Source organism: Aethalodelphis obliquidens, unplaced genomic scaffold (assembly GCF_003676395.1).
Source record: "Aethalodelphis obliquidens isolate GAN/ISIS:26980383/991018 unplaced genomic scaffold, ASM367639v1 scaffold13, whole genome shotgun sequence".
Taxonomy (NCBI): Eukaryota; Metazoa; Chordata; class Mammalia; order Artiodactyla; family Delphinidae; genus Aethalodelphis; species Aethalodelphis obliquidens.
In genome coordinates this window covers 27,670,726-27,696,038 of record NW_020837957.1, presented here as the reverse complement: position 1 = coordinate 27,696,038, position 25,313 = coordinate 27,670,726, and the positions used below count along the sequence as shown (strand labels likewise).

General features: G+C 37.9%; 1 protein-coding gene across 1 annotated transcript; it reads right to left on the bottom strand.

The window, feature by feature from the left end:
• Nucleotides 1-112: 112 nt before the first annotated feature.
• EPHX4 (epoxide hydrolase 4) lies at nucleotides 113-24,834 on the bottom strand. Its single transcript, XM_027114537.1, has 7 exons — nucleotides 24,496-24,834; nucleotides 21,537-21,622; nucleotides 14,321-14,478; nucleotides 12,104-12,232; nucleotides 8,425-8,528; nucleotides 3,488-3,636; nucleotides 113-779 (listed from the first exon to the last, which is right to left on the bottom strand). Exons 1-7 carry the CDS (start codon nucleotides 24,724-24,726, stop codon nucleotides 536-538), a joined length of 1,101 nt encoding a protein of 366 aa, XP_026970338.1. The 5' UTR covers nucleotides 24,727-24,834; the 3' UTR covers nucleotides 113-535.
• Between the last annotated feature and the right edge of the window lie 479 nt (nucleotides 24,835-25,313).

Sequence of the window (25,313 nt, the reverse complement as noted above, 5' to 3'; positions counted from 1 at the left end):
CCTCTTTTGTTACTCTTCCCAGTGTAAGTAGTATTTATGGCCTATTTTAAGATGCACATTCATCTTGTCATATCTGCCTTCAGACTAATAAATATACTATAAATCCAAGAGATTTGATAATAGAATTTTTTAACGGTCAAAAAATAGTAAAAAGAACTTTGGAACAATAAAATAAAAATTTATACCATTGCAGTTTTGCCTTTTAATATGGCACAGCTAATCTTTAATATACATTTGTAAAAGGCACCATATATTAACAGGGTAAATAACACGAAAAACCAAAACTGAACCACTTTCTCCAACTTCCTTTTTGTACAAGTGTGTACATTTTAAGGCAGATGCTTTTCTGGGCAAAATACAACAAGAAAAAAACCAACATTATGTTACAAGTTCACATGTTCTCAGATTTTTCTTGATGTCATTTGTCAGGATATTTATTTATGATAAAGCATATTAAAACAGTTTTTCCTAATGAAGCTTAAAGAAGTTGATGAACAATTTAAAAAAATTATTTAGAGATTTCATTACAGACTCGTCACAGAAAAAGCCAGTCTTTTCTCCTTGTTTCTTCTTTTAGAAATGTCCATATCAATTTGTTCACTATGTCAGGTTGTTCTTGCTGGAGCCCGTGACTGGCCTCTGACAAAATAGTTAGCCTGAAATAGTTCTTAACGTAAATCTTCGTGCCTTCAGCCATCTCCGCCTCCATAAATGCGTCTTTCTCTCCCCACAGTAGTAGTGTTGGAGTGATCACCATGTGATGCTTGAGAGGCAGGCAGCTATAAAAACAAAACACGTGGGCTTGAGACTCACTGTAAACGTTAAAATAACATTCCCCCAAAATGTTTCTTTAGGCCACAGATTTTTAAGGAGGGCAATATCACCACCAAAGGGATGAAAATTTGTTCTTGGGAGAGTGAAAAAAAAATTATGCTTTTTATATATAAACCATGAGTATACACACAGTACATAAACAGATATTAAAATTTCATGGGGTGGGGGGCAATTAGGGAAAAAAAAATGCCTAAAAAGCCTCTGAAGGGAAGTGATGACAAACAAAATGGTTGAGAAACACTGCATTAGGCAATCAATCTGTACAATAAAAAAAATTAATGGTCTATTTAAGAAAGGGCCAGATAAAAGTTTTAATTGGATCAGCCGTGCAAAACTTATAATGCAGGCTATAAATTAAATATGAAATTCATCACTATGAAGAATAATTTGCTTCAAAAAGATAACAGAATTTCTGAATAGTGTGATGAAAGGGAGCTTTAAACAGTGTTACTATTTAAACGTATTTCAATTATCTGTTGGATAATCTAATGAATTTTATGTGAAAATTGGAACTGAAAAGTCAGAACATATATACGGAATGAGCCTTAATACTACATGATACTATATTTATTTCGCAAGAAGATTCTTTTTAAAATATAAAGTTTTTATTGTGTATTTTTTAAATACAGAAAAGTATAAAGAATAAAATCATGCATAATTCCATCATTAAAAAATGGTCATTTTCTATGCATATCGTTGAAACCATAAGTACAATGCAGTAAATATACAGTTTATACACAGTATACACATGCAAATTTCATATTAATTTATAATAACTTTCTTGTTTCATATAGTTTTTCAAAAATAATTGTAAAACATACTATTTTATGGCATAATAACCCATAAATGACTGTTCCTGTATAATGGAATATTTAGATTATAGCATCACTTAAAAGAAGGGGATGTTTGTTTGTGGTACGCGGGCCTCTCACTGCTGTGGCCTCTCCCGTTGCGGAGCACAGGCTCCGGACGCGCAGGCTCAGCAGCCATGGCTCACGGGCCTAGCCGCTCCGCGGCATGTGGGATCTTCCCGGACCGGGGCACGAACCCGTGTCCCCTGCATCGGCAGGCGGACTCTCAACCACTGCGCCACCAGGGAAGCCCGGGGATGTTTTAAGTGATGCTGCAATTAGCATTTTGTGCCCAAATCTTAGTTGGCATTTCAGATAACTTCTTTGGGCTAGAGCCCTGGAAGTGGAATTCCTGAGCTGAAGAGGATACATATTTTTAAAGCTTTTGACAACTTCTGCTAAGCTGTTTTTCAGAAAGGCGGGATGGTATTAATTACAACCCTGTTAACTAAGAATGAGAAGGAACATCTAACTAGACACTCTCCAGCACTGAATTACATTTTTGCTAGTTACAAAAAAGCTTGACTTGAGGCTACTTGGGGTTGATAAGATGCTGCTGGAATATGAAGGATATCACATATGTCCACCAAGGTCTTAACTTTTGATTCTCATGCAAGTGGCCATCATTTGGTTCTAATGCTCCTAAAAATTAAGTTCTTGGTGAATGGGTAAACTGATATAAAAATATATCTATACTTAATTATTGATACATGGATTGCTATACAAACTTGCAAGTCACTTAAATTCTGGAGCTCATAAAGTGTTCCAAAACAAAACATTTTCTAATAGTTACCTGCATATTTAACAACATGTGAGCATGTAATAGTTGAATTAGTAAGGAAAGGGGACTATTAGTCCCTATTAAAAGGACTATTAATGAAAAAGTAAAGAGGAATATAAATTCTTCACCAGATCGAATTGAGGGTAAAAGGGAGGAGTTTTCAGAAAACTAAAAGAAAAGCATATTCTCTGGTCCTGAGGTTTCAAATTGTTAAATGTCACATGAAACGTAAGTTACAGATAAAACAAAGTATGTACAGATAGGTGACTGTAGTTAATACTGTATTACATATTTGAAAGTTGCTAAGAGAGTAGATCTTAAAAGTTCTCATCCCAAGAAAAAAATTATATGTATGGTGACAGATGATTAACTAGACTTACTGTGGTGATTATTTTGCAATACATACAAATATCAAATCATTATGTTGTACACCTGAAACCAATATAATGCTATATGTCAATTATACTACAGTATAAATAAATAAATAAATAAAACAAAGAAAAACATTAAATATTTTAAGAGAGTAGGTTTTAGTATACTAAGCTAAAGAACTTAATGGAAAATACTTGATAAAATAATTCTTATTAAAAATAATCAGTAAATATAGTTCTGAAGAACCTAAGGGCAGGACAGGAATAAAGACGCAGATATAGAGAATGGACTTGAGGACACGGGGAGGGGAAGGGTAAGCTGGGACGAAGTGAGAGAGTGGCATGGACATATATACACTACCAAATGTAAAATAGATAGCTAGTGGGAAGCAGCCGCATAGCACAGGGAGATCAGGTCCGTGCTTTGTGAGCACCTAGAGGGGTGGGATAGGGAGGGTGGGAGGGAGACACAAGAGGGAGGAGATATGGGGATATATGTATATGTATAGCTGATTCACTTTGTTATATAGCAAAAACTAACACACCATTGTAATGCCATTATACTCCAATAAAGATGTTAACAAAAATCAAATACTGGCTCTGTATGGAATTAATATTTTGTTTAGTTAAAAAGAGCAAATTATACTGACCTGAAGATGTTTCGGTAATGGTTGATTGGACCATTTAATGCTCCAGGTTGAGAAAAAACATAAATATAAGCTTCAAGATCTTCTGCTGTTAATCGACATCCTTTTCTTCCAATGCCAGTGCTGTGACTAGTAAACAGATGTTTCAAAGCCTGATAAGTGAGAAGAGAATAATTAAAACTCTTCAGTTACCTAATAGTAACTAAATACTTGGCTTTTGAAAGAGAATGATGGTCAGTGTGCAGTGATAGCTCCCAGTTTCTGCTCTAGCCAGGTTGGAGACCTCATTGTTTACAAGCACATTTTATATATTTCTGCTTTCCTGGCTTTATTTTTGATATTATTCCCTTTAATCCCCCATGGACACTTCACCCTTATGAAAAGTATCCTGTCTTCTTGGTGTCTCTTCACATTCTACAAGGCTGAGCTCAAGTACTATCCCTGCTCTAAAGCCTGATATTCCAGTTAACAGTTTATCTATTTACTGACAACCAATCCACACACCTCCCCCTAAATTGTTTGAACTTCTTTTGATCACAACCTAGAGTAACAAACACATTTTACATCATGATCCAGTTCGTATCTCTACACATATATGTCTGAAACAAAAGTTTAAAGAAATAGCCCTTACACTTATTACAGCATGTAATGATATTTTCAATTCTGTTCTACTTTATTTTTAAAAACTCAAATTGCAAGCCACTTTACTGAATTGCAAAACTTATTTCATGACTCACTAATGGGTCTCCACCTACAATTTGAAAAATACTGCTCTATACCAGCATTTCTCAAAGTGTGTCTCTAAACAATCTGAATCAGAATTATTGGGATTCTTGTTTAAAATTAGATCCCTCAACCCCAAAACACCCTTGCAAAAATATGAAATGACATGCGCAGGAGGTGATTCATTGAAACATTATTTGTAATAGAAAAAGAATGGAGGACTTCCCTGGCAGTCCAGTGGTTGAGACTCTGTGCTTCCACTGCAGGGGGCACAGGTTCGATACCTGGTTGGGGAACTAGGATCCCTCATGCCCCGTGGTGCAGCACAGCCAAAAAAATTTTTTTAATTAAGAAAATAAAAAGAATGGAAACAAATGTCTGTGGGGGGTTGGATGAATAAACTATGGTATAGATACACGTTGGTGAATTATGTGTTCTTAGTACTCTAAGAGAAGATGGAGATAATCTCTATTCTGATGATGGAGTCATCTGCAGGGTATATTGTTAACTGGAAAAAAAGCAAGGGTGGAAATAGTGTTTATAGTATGTTATCTTTTGTGTGAGAAGGAAAAGATAAATATATACATATTTGCTTATATTTTTAAAAAGAAACAATAAAAAGAGGAAACAAAACTAACCAAAATGGTTTTCGATGGGAGACAGAATAGGATGGAGACAGAGAAACAGAGAAAACAGAGACAAGTGAGACTTCTCTGAATGTACCTTGTTCTAGAGTTTTGACTTAGAACCATATAATGTTTTATATAAAGTCATAGAAGTTAAGTGAAAATGCTGTCATCTTAAATTTGCTTTGGAAATGTGAATAAGAACTCATATTTTTTTTCTAAAAAATATGTATGTCTACATTCTGTCCAATGGAAAGATCTAGAAGCAATGAAAACTCAGTAACAATGATCACCTTGATACCCAAACTGTGGTCTCTAAATACCATTTCCTGCTAATAGGAGCCAGAGTTCCTTCAATAAATGACTGATTCCAGATCTGGAACAGGAAAAAAATGATGACCTTAGGACATTAAGGAAGCAAGCTATCCCTGACTAAAGGGCTCCTGTGTCAAGAGGACATAGGAGCCAACCTGAAGGAGTTCACACTTGCAACAATTTGGGCATCAAAGAGAATAATGACTGTAATCAATTGATAAATATCAAATATATTTTTAAAAATCATGAGCTCATAATGATATGAAAAAAAAACCCTCATTGGTTATCAGTGGAAGTTTCTAGGGCACCAATTCATTACTCTGGAAGTTGTTTACAAAGGGAAATAATGAAGCATTTGTCCTGCCATTCTTGTGGGAACTGTATTTCAGAATAACCAAATATAGATGTGGAAATTCCTCTTTATACATGAATTTCAGTTAATAAAAGCAGAAAGAATAATATTGGGTTGGCCAAAAAGTTCGTTCAGTTTTTTCCATAAGATGGCTCTAGTAGCACTTAGTTGTCTTTAACTTTATTCGAAATAATTTTGTTGTATTGTGACTGCTGTCATACTAGCATGCATTAAAAAAAAAAACTTATCAAAACTGGTGAATTTTTGTGTAGCTATTTTAACATTGAAGATGAAGGAAAAAAGCAACGTTTTCGGCATATTATGTTTATTATTCCAAGAAAGGTAAAAACGCAACTGAAACTCAAAAAAAGATTTGTGTAGTGTATGGAGAAGGTGCTGTGACTGAGCGAATGTGGCAAAAGTGGTTTGAGAAGTTTCTTGCTGCAGATTTCTCGCTGGACGATGCTCCATGGTCGGGTAGACCAGTTGAAGTTGATGGTGATCAAATCGAGAAATTAATTGAGAGCAATAAACGTTATACCACGCAGGAGATAGCCGACATACTCTAAATATCTAAATCAAGCGTTGAAAATCATTTGCACCACCCTGGTTATGTGAATCGCTTTGATGTTAAGCTAGGTGAAAAAAAACCTTCTTGATCGTATTGCTGCATGCGATTCTCTACAGAAACGTAACAAAAATGTTCCGTTTTTAAAACAAATTGTGATGGGCGATGAAAAGTGGATACTGTACAATAATGTGGAATGGAAGAGACCAAAGGCTGGTCTTCGTCCAGAAGGTGACGAAGGTGATGTATATATGGTGGGATTGAACGGGAATCCTCTATTATGAGCTCCTTCTGGAAAACCAAACGATTAATTCCAACAAGTACTGCTCCCAATTAGACCAACTGAAAGTGGCACTCAACAAAAAGCATCCAGAATTACTCAACAGAAAACACATAATCTTCCATCAGGATAACCAAGGCTGTAGGTTTCTTTGATGACCAGGCAAAAACTGTTACAGCTTGGCTGGGAAGTTCTGATTCATCCGCCATATTCACCAGACACTGTACCTTCAGATTTCCATTTATTTCGGTCTTTACAAAGTTCTCTTAATGGAAAAAATGTCAATACCCTGGAAGACTGTAAAAGGCACCCGGAACAGTTCTTTGCTCAAAAGGATAAAAAATTTTGGGAAGATGGAATTTAGAAGTTGCCTGAAAAATGGCAGAAGGTAGGGGAACCAAAGGGTTCAGTAAAGCTCTTGGTGAAAATGAAAAATGTGTCTTTTATTTTTACTTAAAAACTGAAGGAACTTTTTAGGCATCCCAATAGAACTAAAAAAAATCACTGTTTTCTAAAGAAATAATGAACCTAGGCCGTGACGATCAAGGTATGCTAAAGTTATTTGGTGAAAGGTTGGTTGTTAGGCAATTTGGATAGGCTGACAATTTGTGAGCCCACTGGTTAGTGTTAGCATTACTAAAACTGGGACAACTAAGCATTATGTGCTTCCCTAATGTGACGCATTAGGAAATACACAGAACCACCTATAAAATATTCTTGTCAAATTAAACAGTCTAATCAAGCCTCTAGATCAGTAGCACCTATGAAGTAGGAAAGACAAGGCTTAGCAGAACTAGTTAAATAACACCATGATGAAGCAGTCAGTCAAATCCAAAATGTGGACCATTCCTCAGGGCAAATGAACAAATTTCTTCTTAAAAAAGTGATGGTAAAAAACAAAAGGAAAGAACCGTTAAAGATTTTAAAATGCATAACAAACAAATACAATATGTAGACCTTGTTTGGTTCCTGATTCAAACAAATAAAGTGCATAAAGACAGTTGAGACAATTAAGAGAATTTGAATGGGCATTAAATGATTTTAACAAGTTGTTCATTTTGTTAGCTTTGATAATGGCACTGGAGTTATGTTCTTTTTTTAAAAATAGTCCTTATTGTCAGAGGTACATGCAGAAGTATTTCCAGGTAAAATAATATTATGTCTTTTTTTAACCTCCCTAAATATTTAACATCATGCTGGACAAACAAGAAGCAACTAATTAACTTCGAAGAAATAGATACTATATATGACTCCTCCTGTCAGTGTATATGGTACACCAATACCTGCAGGCTTAATTTTGTTTGGGGTTTTTTTTTAATCCCAAGGGCTTCCACTTCTGCTACTGTCAAATTCTCTTACCTGGCATTCATATTCTTTCATCTCCCCATGGAATGTTCTCTAGAAAGAAGTATGCCTGTAGGGGAACAGGCTCTCAGAAAAAAATTGAGTTAACACCCAGGCACTCAAACATATGAATAGAGAATGTAAAAATAAGTAAGCCTATCGATGAAGCCTTAGAAACATTTATTAAGTTTTAGCATTTGTCTGTTTTCTTTTCCCTTTTTTTTTTGGCAGCACTGAAAGGCTTTTGGGATCTTAGTTCCCCAAGTAGGGATTGAACCCGTACCCCCTGCAGTGGAAGGGTGGAGTCCTAACCACCTGGACCACCAGGGAATTCCCTGTTTTTCTTTCTTAAAGATGGATTTTAATTTAAAATGTTTCTCATTAACATTATTTGTTTGACTTATTTTTTTGCATAGGAGGAAATGCCTATCAGTGCATAACACATAACAGATGTACAATAAATGATTATTTAAAATAAATCAGAACAACATAAGCAGAACTGGTTTTCTTGGGTTTTTTGTTTGCTTTTTGTGTTTCAGTCTATGTTTTATTTTTGACCTCCTAATTTTGTCATCCTCTTGGGCACCAGTCTTTCTTTTTTTAATTGAGGTATAATTGATATATAACATTATATTGGTTTCAAGTGTACAACATACTGATTCAATATTTGTATACACTGCAAAATGATCACAGACAATAAGTCTGTAACATCCATCACCATGTTTGACTTACCTTGAAATCATTTATGGAAAACATAAATTCTGGGAACCATGGTATTTGGAAGAAATAATAATAGCTGGATTTGAACAGCTGGGCAGGGTGTCGTAAAATATATTCTGAAATTAAAATATCGTGTTAGACCTTATCCAAGGGGTATGAATTACTTACTATTGAAATGACTTCTTTTTAAGGCAATTTCACCTTTGAGATGATCCCATAAAAGAATCTACAAATAAGGCTTCTGTATATTTCTCTTTGGAACAATTTCTATGTTCTTATATTTTATTTTGGATATTTTTGGTATTTTAAATAATTAAAGCACTTTAAATAAAAAGAAAGTTCCACTTTATGAAATGTTGACTCAGAAAGGAACAGGAAACCCAAAACAACACTCCCTTTTCTCCAAGGTCATTATCAGTGACCAAACACTTTTCCTAAGGATACAAGGGGAAGTAATTTTCCCTTGTTGAAAAGATTTTCCTTACAGGCTGATTTGAATATCTTATTCATTTGGCCTCAACAGAAACTAAAGCCTTTCCTTTAAATTCATTCATGTATTGAGAAAATTCATCCATTCAATGAATCTTTGAATATCTACTGTGTGTGAGGGGATTTAGCATTGAACAAGAGAAAAGAGGTTCCCATTCATAAGGAACATACATAATAAATAAGTAATGAATACTTAAAAGATCATTTTAGTTAGCAAAAATACCATAAAGAAAATAGAACAAGGTAATCTGATTGAAAGTAATGGTTGGGTGGTGTGAAGGGACTATCCTTTAGTAAAGGTGGTGGAACAGGTTTCTCTGGGGATGTGGGATAAGCCTTGAACGCAAAGATCTAGGAAGAGCATCAAGAACAGAAAGTAGGTACTGGGCTTGGCACATTCAAGAAGCAGAAAGAAGGCCAGTGTGGCTGATGTGTAGTGAATGAGGAGGGGGAGATGGTATGAGATGAGTTTTAGAAAAAAACGCAGAAACCCAGTCAGGTAAGGCCAGAATGATAAAGATTTTAAGTGTTTTGGGAAGACACAAGTTTTAAACTAGGGAGTAATGTGATCATACATATTAAATGTACATATTTTTTGTGTATTGTATACTATACTTTTATTTTCCTTGCTATAGAGGTGATTTTTTTTTCTTATTTCTAATTGCGTAACTGTACTCAACATGGTTGGAGTTTTTAGAATTATGATTCTCAGGTAAGTGGAGCACTGTTGTGCTATACTTTTTTGTAAAGTCATCATCGAATAAGATTTATTCGGCTCTGCATTTAGAGATATCAATACAGTTAAAGGAAAATATAGTCATATTACTTGAAGACTTCATATTGACCTGACCAGGGTTGAACCTATTATTTATAAGATAGTTCCAGAAATATCCAAGTATTTTCTTACTGAAATGACCAATTACAGTTTGTCCATATAGCAGCACCAACAAAATAACATTTACTCTAGGGTCCTGATCAATTGAACAAGCATGTAGCACAACTTCTATTGACTAATGCAACTGAGAGAAATATGATGAACCTCAGTTTGATATTTGATTCCTAAGCAGCCATGCTATTACCTCAGCTGAGATAGGACAATTGAATATGTATCTGAAATTTAACTTTTATACTTATACAGTATTTATGTAGTCATGTTCCCTTTCTCCCTCACCTACTTTAATTTTGAGGAAGAAATAAAAATATGTTTTTCTGAACTTTTTGTTCCCTGGAGGGCTACTTTGGGTCATGACAGTACTGAACCTCAGAAAATTTGACAAGGGTAGTTAAAGAGGACAAAATTATAATTTTTGTCAAAACCAAATAAAAGTGTGCCTAGCCATTGTTCAGTTTTTTTTGTTTGTTTATTTGTTTTTAATCACTCTTAAGATTAAGGGTTCTCTTTATAGCAGAGGTTCTCAAAACATAGTCCATGTGGACCCCTGGGGACCCTTAAGACCCTTTTAAAGGATACAGATGGTCAAATTATTTCAAAACAATACAATTAACTTTTCTCATTTTGCCGACATTTGCACAGATGGTACAAAGGCAATAGTAGATAAAGCCATTGCTGCCTGAGCACAAATCAAGGCAGTGACACTAAACAATACCCGCAGTCACTGTATTCTTCGCCACCACACACTTGCTGTAAACAAACAAGTACATAAATACATAAAATTAAGTGGCGGTTTCACTTAAGAATGTCTTTGATGAAATAGCAAAAATTATTAATTTTACTAAATTTCTACCTTTTTGTATACGTCTTTTTAACATTGTTAAAAAGAAATAGAAAATAAGGCAGTTCTGTTGAACACCCAAATACAATGATTGTCTCGAGGAAAAGCACTTCTGCAATTGTCTGATAAGTTGAATTAGCTGCATTTTTAATGGAACACCATTTTTACTTGAGAGAACGACTAACTATCATCAGTCAGATTGGGTATTTAACAGATAGTCTCTTGAAAATGAACAAAGTGAGCCTGTCATTTGAGGGAAAACAATCAACAGTGTTTGTTGTCAATGATGAAGTTCAAGATTTCAAATGAAAATTAGAATTTTGGAAACTTGTGTCTGCTACTCTGAGCTTGACAGCTTTGCAAAGGCTTTTTTGATGAAACTGGGGTGATATTAATGAACATGATTTGATAGCATATAATGAAATGTGTCAACTTATGGAAGACCTGCATAACTCAATGAACCAATGTCTTCCAATGCGTGATGATTGCAAAATCATGCATAGGTAGAAAAAATCCATTCAAAGTGCTAGAGAGACCAATGGATTTTAATGTGACAGAGTACAAAAAGTTCATTAATATGACATCAGATTCCACATTGTTACTAACCTTTAAGAAATAACTAAGTTTTGAGTTTGGCGTAGTATTAAAGGAGAACATATGCAGTTATTTGAAAAGACTATTAAAATTCTCCTCCTTTTTCTAATTACAAATCTGTGTGAGGCCAGATTTCTTCATATACTTCAATTCAAGCATTTGCAACAGATTGAATATAGAAGCAGATAAGAGAATCCAGCTGTCTTCTATTAAGCCAAAAGTTAAAGAGGTTTGCAAAAATGTAAAACAATGACACTCCTCTCACTAAAATTTTGTTTTGGAAGATGTAGCTAGTTTTCAGTAAAATGTTTATGCTAATATGTACTGGATTAATTATTTTTTAAAAATGAATTAATACATAAACATTTTAAAAATTCTCATTTTTAATTTCCAATACAGTGAATGTTTATGGATATAACCCATATAAACAAATGCTCAATGGGGTCTTTAATAATTTTTAGGAGTATAAAGGAGACCAAAAATTTGAGAACTGCTGCTTTAAAGAATGCTGCCATTCTTGACAGCCAAAGGAGTCAGGCAAGAGGAAAATTTATTTCTAGGCTGTCAAGATTCATTACTGTCAAAGTAATGTTACTGCATTTTCCCTTTAACTCTTTAACTCTCCCTAAGTTAGCAGTAAAATGTTTTCTAAAAATAAATAAAATTATGCAAGCAAATATAAAGCAACAATTCCTGTGACTCTTCAGGAATATTTAAAGCTGAGATAGCTGACATTATCATGTGATAATATCATATTTTAGTCATTTAATTTAAAAAATATTACGTTAATCAACTTTTGCTGTTTTTAATCCGTGTCAGTGACAATAGTGAGTTGTCACGCTATCAAAGATGTCTTAAAGGAAATTTAAACTCACCTGTAAATACATTTGGATGAGGGAAGTTAATAACAATAAGCTTCATCACCATTTCAGGATAACAGATGGCAATTAGCCAAGCAATCATGCCTCCCCAGTCATGGCCAATAAGAACACATTTGCTATACCCTGTAATTGAGAAATGAATGTTGGCATCATTGAAAAGAAACAGGTGGGTACATCATTACCACACATAAAATAGGTATGTTTCTAAAACTAATCTTCCTACTCTCCTACCCTAATTATGCACTTTGTGCAGACATTGAGTTTGGTGCTTCCAAAACCCTGTATGTCTGAATCACCTAGGGTAGCTTTTTAGTATATGTGCTGCCGAAGCGAGCACTAGGGTAGCTTTTTAGAAAATTTAGATGCCCAGGATCCATTATAGACCTCAGAATCTCTCTTGGGAATTTATACTTTTAAAAAAAATTAGAAATAGTTCAGCTCTGGTCACATAAACCTGAGTTTGGAAAACCATGGTAAAGACTACACATAATTAGGTCATAAGCAAGATTACATTATTGATTTAACTGGAAAATTTCATGATTACAAATTTAGGCCAAGTTTGACTGAATTACCACAAAACGTGAAAGAAATATGGCTGTCGGAAATCAGTGTCTCTGAGTCTATTTTACGGTAATCACAGTAAATTACAACACTGCATTGACACCCCCAGACCTCATCCATTTTTTCCCCTCTAAGAATATTGACCTGATCTACGTTCTCATTAGATTGTTGTAGAAAAGGGTCTTTAATTTGATTTCATGGGTTTCTCACTATACTGGTTCTGTTAACATATCGATGGCAGCAGCTGGGTTTTAGTCAAAAGGGATATAGTGTATTAGATTATTGTTAAAAAATATTTACTCCTCCCCTCTCCCCACTGCCATAGAGGTAGTATACTTCACTGCTCCCCCCCTCTTTTATTAATAAATTTATTTATTTATTATTTATTTTTGGCTGTGTTGGGTCTTCGTTGCTGTGCGCGGGCTTTCTCTAGTTGCGGTGAGCAGAGACTACTCTTTGTTGCGGTGTGTGGGCTTCTCATTGCGGTGGCTTCTCTTGTTGTGGAGCACGGGCTCAAGGCGCTCAGGTTTCAGTAGTTGTGGCACGTGGGCTCAGTAGTTGTGGCACTCAGGCTCAGTAGTTGTGGCTCATGGGCTCCAGAGCACAGGCTCAGTAGTTGTGGTACATGGGCTTAGTTGCTCTGCAGCATGTGGGATCTTCCCGGGTCAGGGCTTGAACCCATGTCCCCTGCATTGGCAGGTGGATTCTTAACCACTGTGCCACCAGGGAAGTCCCCCCCACCCCACCTTTTTTCTGGCCATGCCAAAAGACAAGCGGGATCTTAGTTCCCCAATCAAACTGTGCCCCCTGCAGTAGAAGTGCAGAGTCTTAACCACTAGACCACCAGGGAAGTTCCTTCACCACCTGTTTGATGTTTTGATGTTAGACTTGGCAGTGTGATTTGCTTTGGTTTTGTGGTGGGTGTATGACTTGATTTGGGGCTCAGCCATATGACTTGCTTTGACCAATGAGCTGCGACCAGAAACTTGAAATATGCTTTTGCAACTGGGCTCATCCTCTTGCCACTTCAACCATAGCCAGGAGAAGAGCTTCCCGCAAATAGCTACTCCGCTTTAGCTGGGGCTCCAGCCCCATTCACAGTGAGAAGCCAATCCCAGCTGGACCTGTAGCCTGAGGCAAAGACCCAGAGGGGTCCAGCCTACAGTTGACCTGAAGATCCAGGAGCACAGGAATGAATGCCTATGGCTGTATGCCACTGAGTTTGGGGTGGTCTGTTACACAATATTATTGTGGCACTAGCTGGCACTAGCTGATCAATACAAGAAAGATAATGCAAGTGTTTCTGCATCTTACAAAATGTTTAAATAAATATTTAGGTGTTGGTTCTGAAGAAATAAATTTTCTGTGAACAAGAATCAAATTTCTAATAATTAGTTCTGAAAATAATAGATAGTATACCTTAAGTCAATTTTTAAAAACAAATTTTGAGAGTCACTTTTGGCTGTTAGACAGAATAGTTATTCTGGTTGTGTTATTTTAAGTTGCCTCTATAAATATTTTGAGCTGTATGAACCAAGGTGACAGAATCTAGACAACAGCTCAGGTAGATGGAAGAAATGTGGTAATCAGTTTACAATTTGTTGAATGTTAGTCCCTTAAAAAGAATTAACACTGTTTTTTAAAACCTACCTAAAGAGTCTAAAATATCCTTTATATCTGTAATTAGACAGTCCAATTTATAATTCTCTCGATGAATGGGAGCATCTGTTTCTCCATAGCCTCTCAAGTCCAACGCTACAACTCTATATTCACTTTTAAATTCCCTTAGTTGGTGACGCCAAGAATACCTGCAGGAAATAAGAAACGTTAAAAATATCACAGTAACTAATACAAAGAATAACATTACAGATTTTCTAAGTGGAAAGCTGTAAGAACCCCCTCATTTTTGAGAAAGGTTATATAGCTGTGTGTGGGCAGGAAAGAAAAGAACTGTTTGAGAAATAAGCACTGACGTTCTTTATTAAAATTATATTGTTTTTTTTAACCAGGTCCAGTGAAGTGTAACAAAGGGCCAGGGTTTATAGAAACTACAAAATATCAGGTACTAAAACCTTAAGAAATGTATTTAAGAAGTCAATTTTCTAAGCTTTTCTTAAATAATGCTCACTACTATCACTGAGTCTGTACCTATAAATGCTTCCGCATACTGCACCATTTGATTCTCTCAAAATATTTGTGAGATGAAAATATATTTTCCTAGAAGGGAGATTTTACTCACCTTAGTCCACTGTCAAATAGGACTCAATGTTTTTAGTAATAACAATGGGTTACTCATGGATGAAAATGTCTGACGATTTAAAAAAATATTTTCATGGAAAGAATCCAATAAAACAACTACTTAAGATAAACCTCTGGGCTTCCCTGGTGGCACAGTGGTTAAGAATCCACCTGCCAATGCAGGGGGCACAGGTTTGATCCCTGGCCTGGGAAGATCCCACATGCCATGGAGCAACTAAGCCCAGGCGCCACAACTACTGAGCCTGCGCTCTAGAGCCCATGCTCCACAACAAGAGAAGCCACAACAATGAGAAGCCCGGGCACCGCAATGAAGAGTGCCCCCCGCTCGCCACAACTAGAGAAAGCCTGCACACAGCAACGAAGACCCAACACAGCCAAAAATAAAAACAAACAAAAAAGATAAACCTCCACTTGCTAAAACAAAATCTTGGGGGGAAGATCCTGAACCATCAGCATAAGCTAGTGTGATATTTAAAACATTTAACAACCAAAATGGCACAGGAACTGACTAATTAGAATGACCATAGTGACAGCCAAGTCCTAGAAGTTTCTGCTGGGCCAGGTGTTCCCCCTGTGCTTGATAATAAAACTGCAGAATTAATTGAAATACAGAGATCCATGAGATTATCTTCTAATAAGCAAAATCATTATGGATGACAAACAGAAAAAGAGACATGGATTTTTCAAAGCGACTCACTATGTTATGGAGCTCAAAATATGCATTTATCAAAAAGCATCTGCATGCACATCTGTCCATGAAAACACAGTGCAAAATTATCTGACACAAACCAAATGGGAGAGTGTTGTCTGGAACGATTTTTGGAGCACAGTAGGAAAGTGAACAGAGTGATCTGAGATTATAAACCAATAGTGCAAGGGGACTGCAGTGTGAAGTGACACAAAGCCATGAGAACAACGAAGCAAATCAAACACCTTACATCAGCAGGTAGATGATCAAGAAGGGTGTCAGATACATATTTGGAATTATGAATGGATAGAGTCTTCGATCTATTACTAGGATACCTATAATTTGTAAATATCTGCAAAAGCATTGCCAATTAATATGGATTTGAAAATGTTAACAAAAAGTGTCTTTCTTAGCAAGGCCATAGCAATATTGACAATCTTGTCTCTGGTTTGTAATAAACAAATGAAGCAGTTTCATTCCTTAAAGATACTCATCTGTCAACACATATGATTTTATTATTTTCTCATAGCCTTACTTAACATTGTGAATTGATTTTTTTATGTCTTCATAACTGAAGCCCAACTCTTCACTCTTTATAATCCCTCATACTCAATCAATAAAGTTCAGTAGATTCAACCTCTTAAATATTTATTTAATCACTTTTCCTGTCCATCCCTGGTACCATTACCTTCATTCAGGCCTCCATTAACACAGCAGCCTATCGATTGGTCTGTGTCCATTTCATTCCCCTTGGCTCTGTCTTCTACAAACCAGAGTGGTTTAGCAAAAACACAAACTCTCTCAGGTCATTACCCAGCTTAACAGCTTTTCTTGACTCTCTGTTACTCATAATGTGAAGCCCAAGCATGTTATTCTGGCAGACAAAACCTCCAAGATTTGACTTGCCCGATCTTCCAGCCTGACTACTTTATACTCTGTCATTTGCTATATAATAAAAAGAACTAACATCTATATCAGTTTTACTACATGCCAGGCACAATTCTAAGTGCTTCACACATAGGGATGTCGATCTTCAAGGCAGTACTATGAAGTAGGTACTATTATTATCCCCATTTTACAGATGAAGAAACAGAGGCACAGACTGGTTCCTGGATGTGCTGAAGGTCACAGATTTAGCAAACAGCAGAGCCAGGATTCAAACCCAGGTGGTCTGGCCTGAGAGCCCATGCTATGCTGCCTCTGCGGCACTTATCTACTTGCAGTGAATAAACATGGGTTTTGTCTTTATGACTTTGTTTATATAATCTCCTTGTCTGAAACATCATCCCTCCACATCATTCCCTTACTCCCCACAATCCCTGTCCTTCACCCCTCATTGAACTCCTCATGCTGGGCTCCTCCTCTTCCAGGAGACTTCCCAGTCTCCCTCCTTCACAGGTGGGTTGGTTGGCCCCTTCCATACTCTCCCACTTGTCTGTACACTCTTCAGTGCACTGGGAAGAGTGTACAGACAAGTGTACTAGACACTAGTCTGTTGGTGCCTGGCACTTCCATTTGATGGTGAGCTCCCTGAATTATCTGGTAGACATGTAGGTGCTCAATAGAGATTTGTTGACTGAGTAAAACAATGAACAAATGAAAGCACTGAATTATGATAGTGCTAGAAATACCAGTTGTTCCATAAAACTCTGTCTCAGTTCAAACCTTGAGATGACCTTGAACTAAAGTTCCCAGATTCCTGTTGGGGAATTTATACTCAATTTCTATTAAAATGTGCATTGTTTTTAATATCTTAAATACTTGGGTCTTCACTTAGAATTCATTTAATTAGAGATTTCAAGGTAGAAATTTGACTCAAAAAAATGTGTACAATCCTGTAACATTTTACATTTAATGTATTAGAGATTATGCAAACATAATACCTGCACATCGTTACCTTATTAATAATTTAAATTGCCTTCCAAATAAATTCAGCTATTGCTATTGTCAATGAGTGGAGCCAAACAATATCTTAAACATTTCTAAGAATGTTTAAGGATTGCAACTGCTATCTTAATAAAGTACAAAATAAATTTTAAATGCAATCTTCCTAGAGTTCATAAATAAATCATATTTGATTTACACATTAACTGTAAACTGAAGAAGAAATCACCCCAGCGATAGACTGATGGGTATGTCATTCACATGAATAAAACAAAACAACCCCCTTGATAGAGGAATGAAACATACTGCAAAATCAGTAACTCCTGACAATATTATAAATAAACAAATCTAGCTATTTTCATCCACATTGTTTTTTCCCCCTCTGGTAGCTTTAGGTAATAGCAGAGGACACTTCAAAAAAAACAACCTCTTTCTTAGTTATTATTCTTAACATAAGGAGGACCCCTGGTTTACCAGGCTAGCCTCTTTGAAATGTAGAATACCCTCTTCCCCTTCACAAGAGAGAAAAAGTTGCAGTCATCAGATTCTGCTCAGCTGTATGGATGACGAGCCCTCACTTGAGTAATGACGAATGCGTCCCATACAGCTGGTGTATTGCCAGAAATTGCCTGCATCAGCTCAAGATATTTTTAAAAGCAATGCAAATTGAGGTGGAGATAGAGGGGGAGAAAAACCATCTTTGACAAACAGCCTTATTTTGGGCTAGTTTAGCTAAAGTTCTCATAGATGTGTATATTGTTTGATGTTTCCTTTATATTTTAAGAAAGAAGACAGAGAATTTTATTGTTTCTGTGTAACATCTAATAGTATACATTAAATGTCACCAATTCTCAACAATTATTCTTAGTTAATGATGATAAATGCAAATAATACATTACATTTGTATAGTACTTTTCTGTTTAAAAAGCACTTTTACACACATTGCCAATTTATGATTATTTTGTTTTCACCGTACCAAATAATCTGGCCTACCTGATCTACAAAGATGCTTATAAATTCATGTGTGTTTAGGCAAAACTTGATGATAGAGGAATAATATTTATATTTATAATGTAAATTGAAATCGGTTTGAAGTGCCAGATAAAGTTTTTTGGCTCTTAAAAAGGGGAGAAGTGCAAGAGAAGGGGTTTGTGGAAAAAGAAAAGGGGAAGTTCAAGAGAGAGAGACTTGAAGTGGCTTAATCAATACAGCTTTATCCTAAATTCTGATTCAAATTGACTTTTTCCTGAATGGAGCACATGAATGGAATTGACTAGATTGTATGATGGGGAACAGTGGTAATTTGGAAGGAAAGACAGAGTAAGTGTCAACATAGAGGTCTTGGTTTAGGGTAGGACACACTCAAATAGAAGTTTTTGATTAACAGCAATCTCCATGTGGTTGCTCTAGGAATCTCCCTGAACAACCAGGTAGCTTTCAGATTAATGGCTAGCAAAGTTCGGTGAATTCAATATGGTCTATTTGAGTAACTCAGTTTTCAGGGTTTGCTGTTTGTTGTTTTAAATTATAGCAAGCCTCTTGCTGGAGTAACAAATAGTACATTTGGTGAACAGAAGGGGACTCATTCCCATGATCTGCATATATTTCCTAATATATGCTCTTTAAAGTAAAAATATCTCTAGGAGTTTTTTCAAAACTAAACCATTCCTCTCAATAACCCTTTTGGACAAAGCCAAGACTTGATTTTGCTGGAGAAAATGGGTCTGATGTCCAGTGACTGGTGTTGGGCCCCCTCCTAGGCTGTCCTATCCACTGAAGATTCTAGGACATGGACAAGAATCACCAGACGTTTCTGTTTTGCAAAAGGGGTCTCATGAAGAGTAAATAAAGGGACAATGCTGTGAAAAATGTGCAAAAGTATCATTTCTTAAAATATGACACAGAGCATCTACTGTCCTATATTAAATGGGTATCACTGCTATTTTCTGGGGCTCCTCAGAACAATTACCAAGTGGCTGAAGTGGTTGCAGGTTCATCTGTATCTTCCACATATAAAGAAGTGACGTTCCAGGAGGAAAAAGAGCACGGACAAGTATCGGGGTTGGTATGAGGTACAGAAAGAGAAGAGCCTTTAAATCTTTTCTTTCTAAAAAGTTAAGTCTCCCCACTCAGATCATGAATTTTATATAGAATGATGATTTAAAATGTTAAAGTAAGGTATACTTACATTGTTGGTTAACTTTTGAATTTTTCTATAAGGTGTGAAATTTGAAAGGTAAAAATCCATGTATGTTATCAGATCATTATCATTCCTATATACCAAGGATATATTAGAGCAGAGGTCAGCTCTGAAGTTTAAGAAGGTATACCTTACTTTCTGGCACTGCCAATTGCAGAAGGGTAGCTGTGACACTCAGAAGAGTGCCAGGCACATAGTAAATGCTCAGGAAGTATTAACTATCATCAGCAGAATCAGGAAATTATTTTTTAAAGGTCTGGGACAATGCTCTGTCCTCAAATTTCTCCCTTACTTTCACTTTTAACCTGCAGTTCCACCATTACATATTTCTCACCTACTTCAGAGTTTTAAAGATTCTGTGTCATCCAAAGCCCTGATTTAAAAAGGCTCTAGCTCTGAAAGAGGTAGTACCTTAATACACTTTAGTAATACTTTATGAGTGAAAGGGACTTTATTAATAAATGCATTGAGGATGCTAGTGGTGGCACATGGATCTCCACACTGAGTGAATGGGAATGAAGGAAGAAAATGAACATTTATTGAGTATTCACTGGGGCCATGGGAATGGCCTTTCACATATTTTGACTCCCTTTATCCCCACAACTCTGCAAGATTCTTATAGATTGTGCAGGGTCCTGCAGCAATTAAACGGCTGGGCCAGAATTCACTGCCCACGTTACTTTATGCAGATTTGACTAATGCTGCAGACTAACATTTTACTTGTGAGCCAGTCAGGTCATAGACTTTTTGCTCTGGGAAAATGATTAGCTAGATGGGTTTTTACCATTCTCCATTCTTTTCTTCGATGCCTAATACTTCCTAGTGTGCTAGCAATCTCAATGCATTTATTAATAAAGCCCCTTTCATTTGAAAAGTATTAACTAAAGTGTATTAAGGTAATATCTCTTTCACAGCTAGATGTATTTTAAATTAGGACTTTGGATGACCCAAAATCTTTAAAACTCTAAAGGAAGTGAGGAATATGTAATGGTGGAATTCTAGGTGTTAAGAGCGAAAGTAAGGGAGACACTTAGGGACAGGGCATTGTCCCAGAACTTTAAAAACATACCATATATTCTACATTTGAGTCAGTTCAGAGAATATGATTTTTTTTTTGGTCCATTTACCCATCTCAAGATCATAGCCTTGAGCTATCAAAAATATGATTTTCTTTTTACCACCTTGATATGTACCATCTTTTAAAAAGATATTCATTTTTTTAAAGTTTAATCATGTGATGTTTCATCTGTACTTACTTGGCTCTGTGGGGTTCAAAGGAGAACAGAACATTTTCTTCTAGGTAACTAGCAACTGCATATTTTTGGCTATAGGTTTTCTTCTCAATGTGAAATATTCCAATCCTTAATTTGTCCTGCATTCATCTGAGCCTGTTACTATGTGCATAGGAAAGAGTTCCTTTTCAGATTCCATGAGCCCTCTTCTCCCTCTGCCTTTCCCACACCCCAAGTCTCACCAAAAGCTGCCAGGTAACAGGCACTCTAATTCTTTGGTTTCTTGCAAATCTCCTTTTCTATCCAATGTTGTATTTTGTCCGCAGTAGGTACTATAAAAACTGTTTTGTAATTGACTATTCAGAAATTTGAAACACTAAATGATACTTCTTTTAATTATCAAAAAAAAATTTAGGATGATAATATGCACGTTTCTTTAAAACAGGAGGAACACCATTCCTGTGATTGAGGAACATTTAGGAATAATAACTCTAGACCAGTACTTGATCATAGCATGGGGTCTATTAAAAGTCATTATAAGAAAATGACTCTATGATAAGCCGAGTCTTTAGTGCAAAAGAAAAAGTTAGTTGGTAAGTTTACCAGAATTCTGGAAATCCATGAAGCAGCAGCATAAGTGGTTTGCCTCTTTCTCCAGCGGCAACATAATGAAATCTTAACCCCGAATCCTGCAGCACGAAATAGAGGGCATGAAATTTCAGCGATGTTTTGTGTTGACTGTAAAAAGTAGTACATTTAGTATTTCCATGCCGTTAAAAAAAATTCACTCGCATTATTTTTAATATAAAGAAATAAAATAAGTATATTAATTTTCAAAAAGAAAAAATAACCATGATTTATTAACAGGGTGAATTGAATGATTCACTTTTGTCAACATTCCCTTCTCCTTCTATTTACAAGTTCAATTTATATATTATGAGCTTCTGAAACAGTCACAATTTTCTTACTGATGTGTCACATTTCATCACACTCAAATTCTGCAGAACATGTAAATAATTCTGATCTGCATTTATATTCCTGCCATATTTACCTCCTACTCATGTACTTTTCTCAGCTTGCCCATCAAGAGCTGTGCCATCAGTTACATAATTCACACCACCTTTCCTTATTTTTAGTTCTCTCCTTCCCACGTTAGTATTTTCTGTTGAGGTTGCACGTACAGTTCCCCTGGCTGCCTCATGTCACATCAGTGTATTTCTTTTTTTTTTTTTTAATTAATTTATTTATTTTTGGCTGTGTTGGGTCTTCGTTGCTGTGCGCTGGCTTCTCATTGTGGTGGCTTCTCTTGTTTCGGAGCATGGGCTCTAGGCGCACAGGCTTCAGTAGTTGCGGCATGCAGGCTCAGTAGTTGTGGTGCACGGGCTTAGCTGCTCCGTGGTTGTGGGATCTTCCTGGACCAGGGATGGAACCCGTGTGCCCTGCAATGGCAGGCGGATTCTCAACCACTGCGCCACCAGGGAAGCCCCCATATCAGTGTATTTCTAACAGCCGAATGATCTGAGTGCTCAAGCCTTCACTCTGCATATGGGAGACAAAACTGCCCAAGGAAAACAAAAATCATGGGAATGAGACAGGAATACAGCAAATACAAAGCAAACAGAAAAGAGGAAAGTGGAGGAAAAAGCAAGCAAGAAAGAAAAACAAAAACTCAGAAGGAAGTGAGGAAAGAAACCAAGACCCAAAACCCAGAGACTGGGTTTTTTATCAGATAACCCAAGCAATTGGGTTTCCAGATGTGAAAAAAATCTTAAAGGTCATATAGTTCAACCCTATCATTTTTGCAGAGTTAGAAACTGAGGTCCAAAGATGTTAGCACAGGTCGTAAAGGTGGTTGGGGGCAGGGCTATGACTAGAACCTCCATCTTGTCCTGCCACCCAGGACAATGCTCTTTCCACTCCTTGGTTCTATGTCTCTGGGGAAACTCTTTAGGTGGCCAGAGTCAGAAAAAGTGCATTATGAGGAATTCCAGATGATTCTTAAACTGCTTTTCCCCTTCAGGTAGGATGAAGATAACAACTCTGACTTTGCCTGCAACTGCTTTTCCTTTTTTAAAACATTTATTTATTTTTGGCTGTGTTGGGTCTTTATTGCTGCACACAGGCTTTCTCTGGTTTCGGTGAGCAGGGGCTACTCTTCTGTGCAGTGTGTGGGCTTTCTCTGGTTGCGGTGTGCGGGCTTCCCATTGTGGTGGCTTCTCTTGTTGCGGAGCACGGGCTCTAGGTGCAGGGGCTTCAGTAGTTGTGGCTCAGGGGTTCTAGAGCGCAGGCTCAGTAGTTGTGGCACACGGGCTTAGTTGCTCTGTGGCATGTGGGACCTTTCTGGACCAGGGATTGAACCCGTGTCCCCTGCATTGGCAGGCAGATTCTTAACCACTGCGCTACCAGGGAAGCCCTGCCCTCCACTGCTGAATGCCTTCCCAGAAGTTCAATAACTTCTTTTATTGGTGGTGAGTCTTGGAAGCTGAAAGGCTGTGGGCACTTGATTGGATTTAGTGAATAAATACTTCATTTCACTCACTATGTGCAAGGCACTGTTCTAAGTTTTTTGGTTTCGTTCATTTGTTTTTACACATATTAACTCATTTAAATTCTCATATCAACTCCAGGCTGAATAAGTGTAAGAAAGACATGCCCCTTGGTTTTCTGAACTTCAGCTGCTGGGCAATCTAGTTCCTAATAGGAATCCCAGACCTGGTGACAAAAATATCCTTTCACGTAGGCTATTTTTGAAAGGCCTGCGAGTCAGACTGCAGGGTGCATTTCAAGAAGCCATCTCCCTTCACCACCTGGAGCCTCAGGAAATAGAATATCCGAGGGCTGTAAGAAAGCTTGGGACAAGCACGGACAATTAGAGTCTGCATGCATAGTTGACATTTACTTTTTGTGCCATTCCTTTGGTCTCTGGCACTGTAAATCGGCTTCCTTCCCCACAAACATACACAATTTATTTATTGTTTCATGTTGCTTAGGTCATCTGTGAATGCTCCATTCTGTTGATCCGAATAAACTCCTGATTTCCAATGACTTATTCTATTTACTCTTTCAATCTCTAAAATTTGGACGAGGACAGCCTCCTGAGACAGTAGGGCACCACCAGTAACAATTCCCTACAGCTTATCTGAGCTCTAAAGGGCAAAGAGGTGACAGACCACAGCTTCCCCTTACAGGAGGAGAGGGAGCAGAATTATTCTGGGTTGTTGTGGTGGAGGAGGAGGGGACAGTAATATAATAGGACCCAGATTATTAGAGAAATTCCACATAACCTTCTGTCTTACACACACACACACACACACACACACACACACACGCACGCACGCAACAAACAGGGACCGTAAAGACACACAATCCCGACCTTCTCCCGCGACACCTTGCCCCTCTTGCATCCCCTTGGCACCTTCCCCGTCCCCGCCGCACGCCCTGCGAGCCCCGAGAACACTAGGGGACGCTGGGCCTGGAGTCATGCAAGGATCAGCCCGGCGCCCTCTGCTCTCACAGTCGTCACGTTCCCTCGCGACAGCACCGGGCCCGCGCCGGCCTTCACCTTGATCCGCACGTAGCAGTGGGTACCCAAAGAGGGGTCGTTCAAGCACGCTGGAGGGTGTTCCCGGGCGACCCTCCGGAAGGTCTGCGTGGGTCCCTTGCCGATGCTCCACAAAAGTTTGAGCAGGTAGACGGAAGCGCAGAGACCGCAGTAGCAGTAGACCAGGGACCAGAAGAGCAGGGACCGGATCGTGACCATCAGGCGGGGGAGGCAATCCCGCAGCCTCGCCATCGGGCGGCGGCAACGGCGGGGTCCGCTGCACTTCCGAGGCGCGGAGAGCAGCGGCGCGCACTCCGGCTACGGAGCGAGACTGCAAGCGCGGCGGCGCGTCAGCCCCTCCAGCCGGTCCGCGGTAGCCGGCTCCGCGCGCGCCTCCCCGCGGGCCCCCGGGCGTCCGTGCCTGGCGCGGGTCCGGTGTCACAGCCCCGGGCTCCCGCACTCACGGTGAGCTCTTGCGGCCACTGCGCCCAGCCCCGGAGCGCCGCGTCGCAGACCCACTACGCTGCGACGTCCGCCCCGGACTAGGTAGGCAAGGGTGGAGACACGACCTTCCTCCGCAGAGTAAAATCCCATTTCAGAATTGGTAAAATGTGGGGAAAATGAAGGTGAGACTTTCCCAAATCATCCTAGGTACTGTGGCCGGAAGAGCCACTCATTTTGACCAGTGTTCAAATCCTCCCATTGTCCTCAATTAGGCCTTTTTCTGGATCATGGAATTATGGGGCGCGTGGAGGAGGAGCAGTAAACGATTTTCATACTACCTGACAGACATTATTTCTTTATTCATTCCAAACAATCATCTGAAGATGTTGATATTC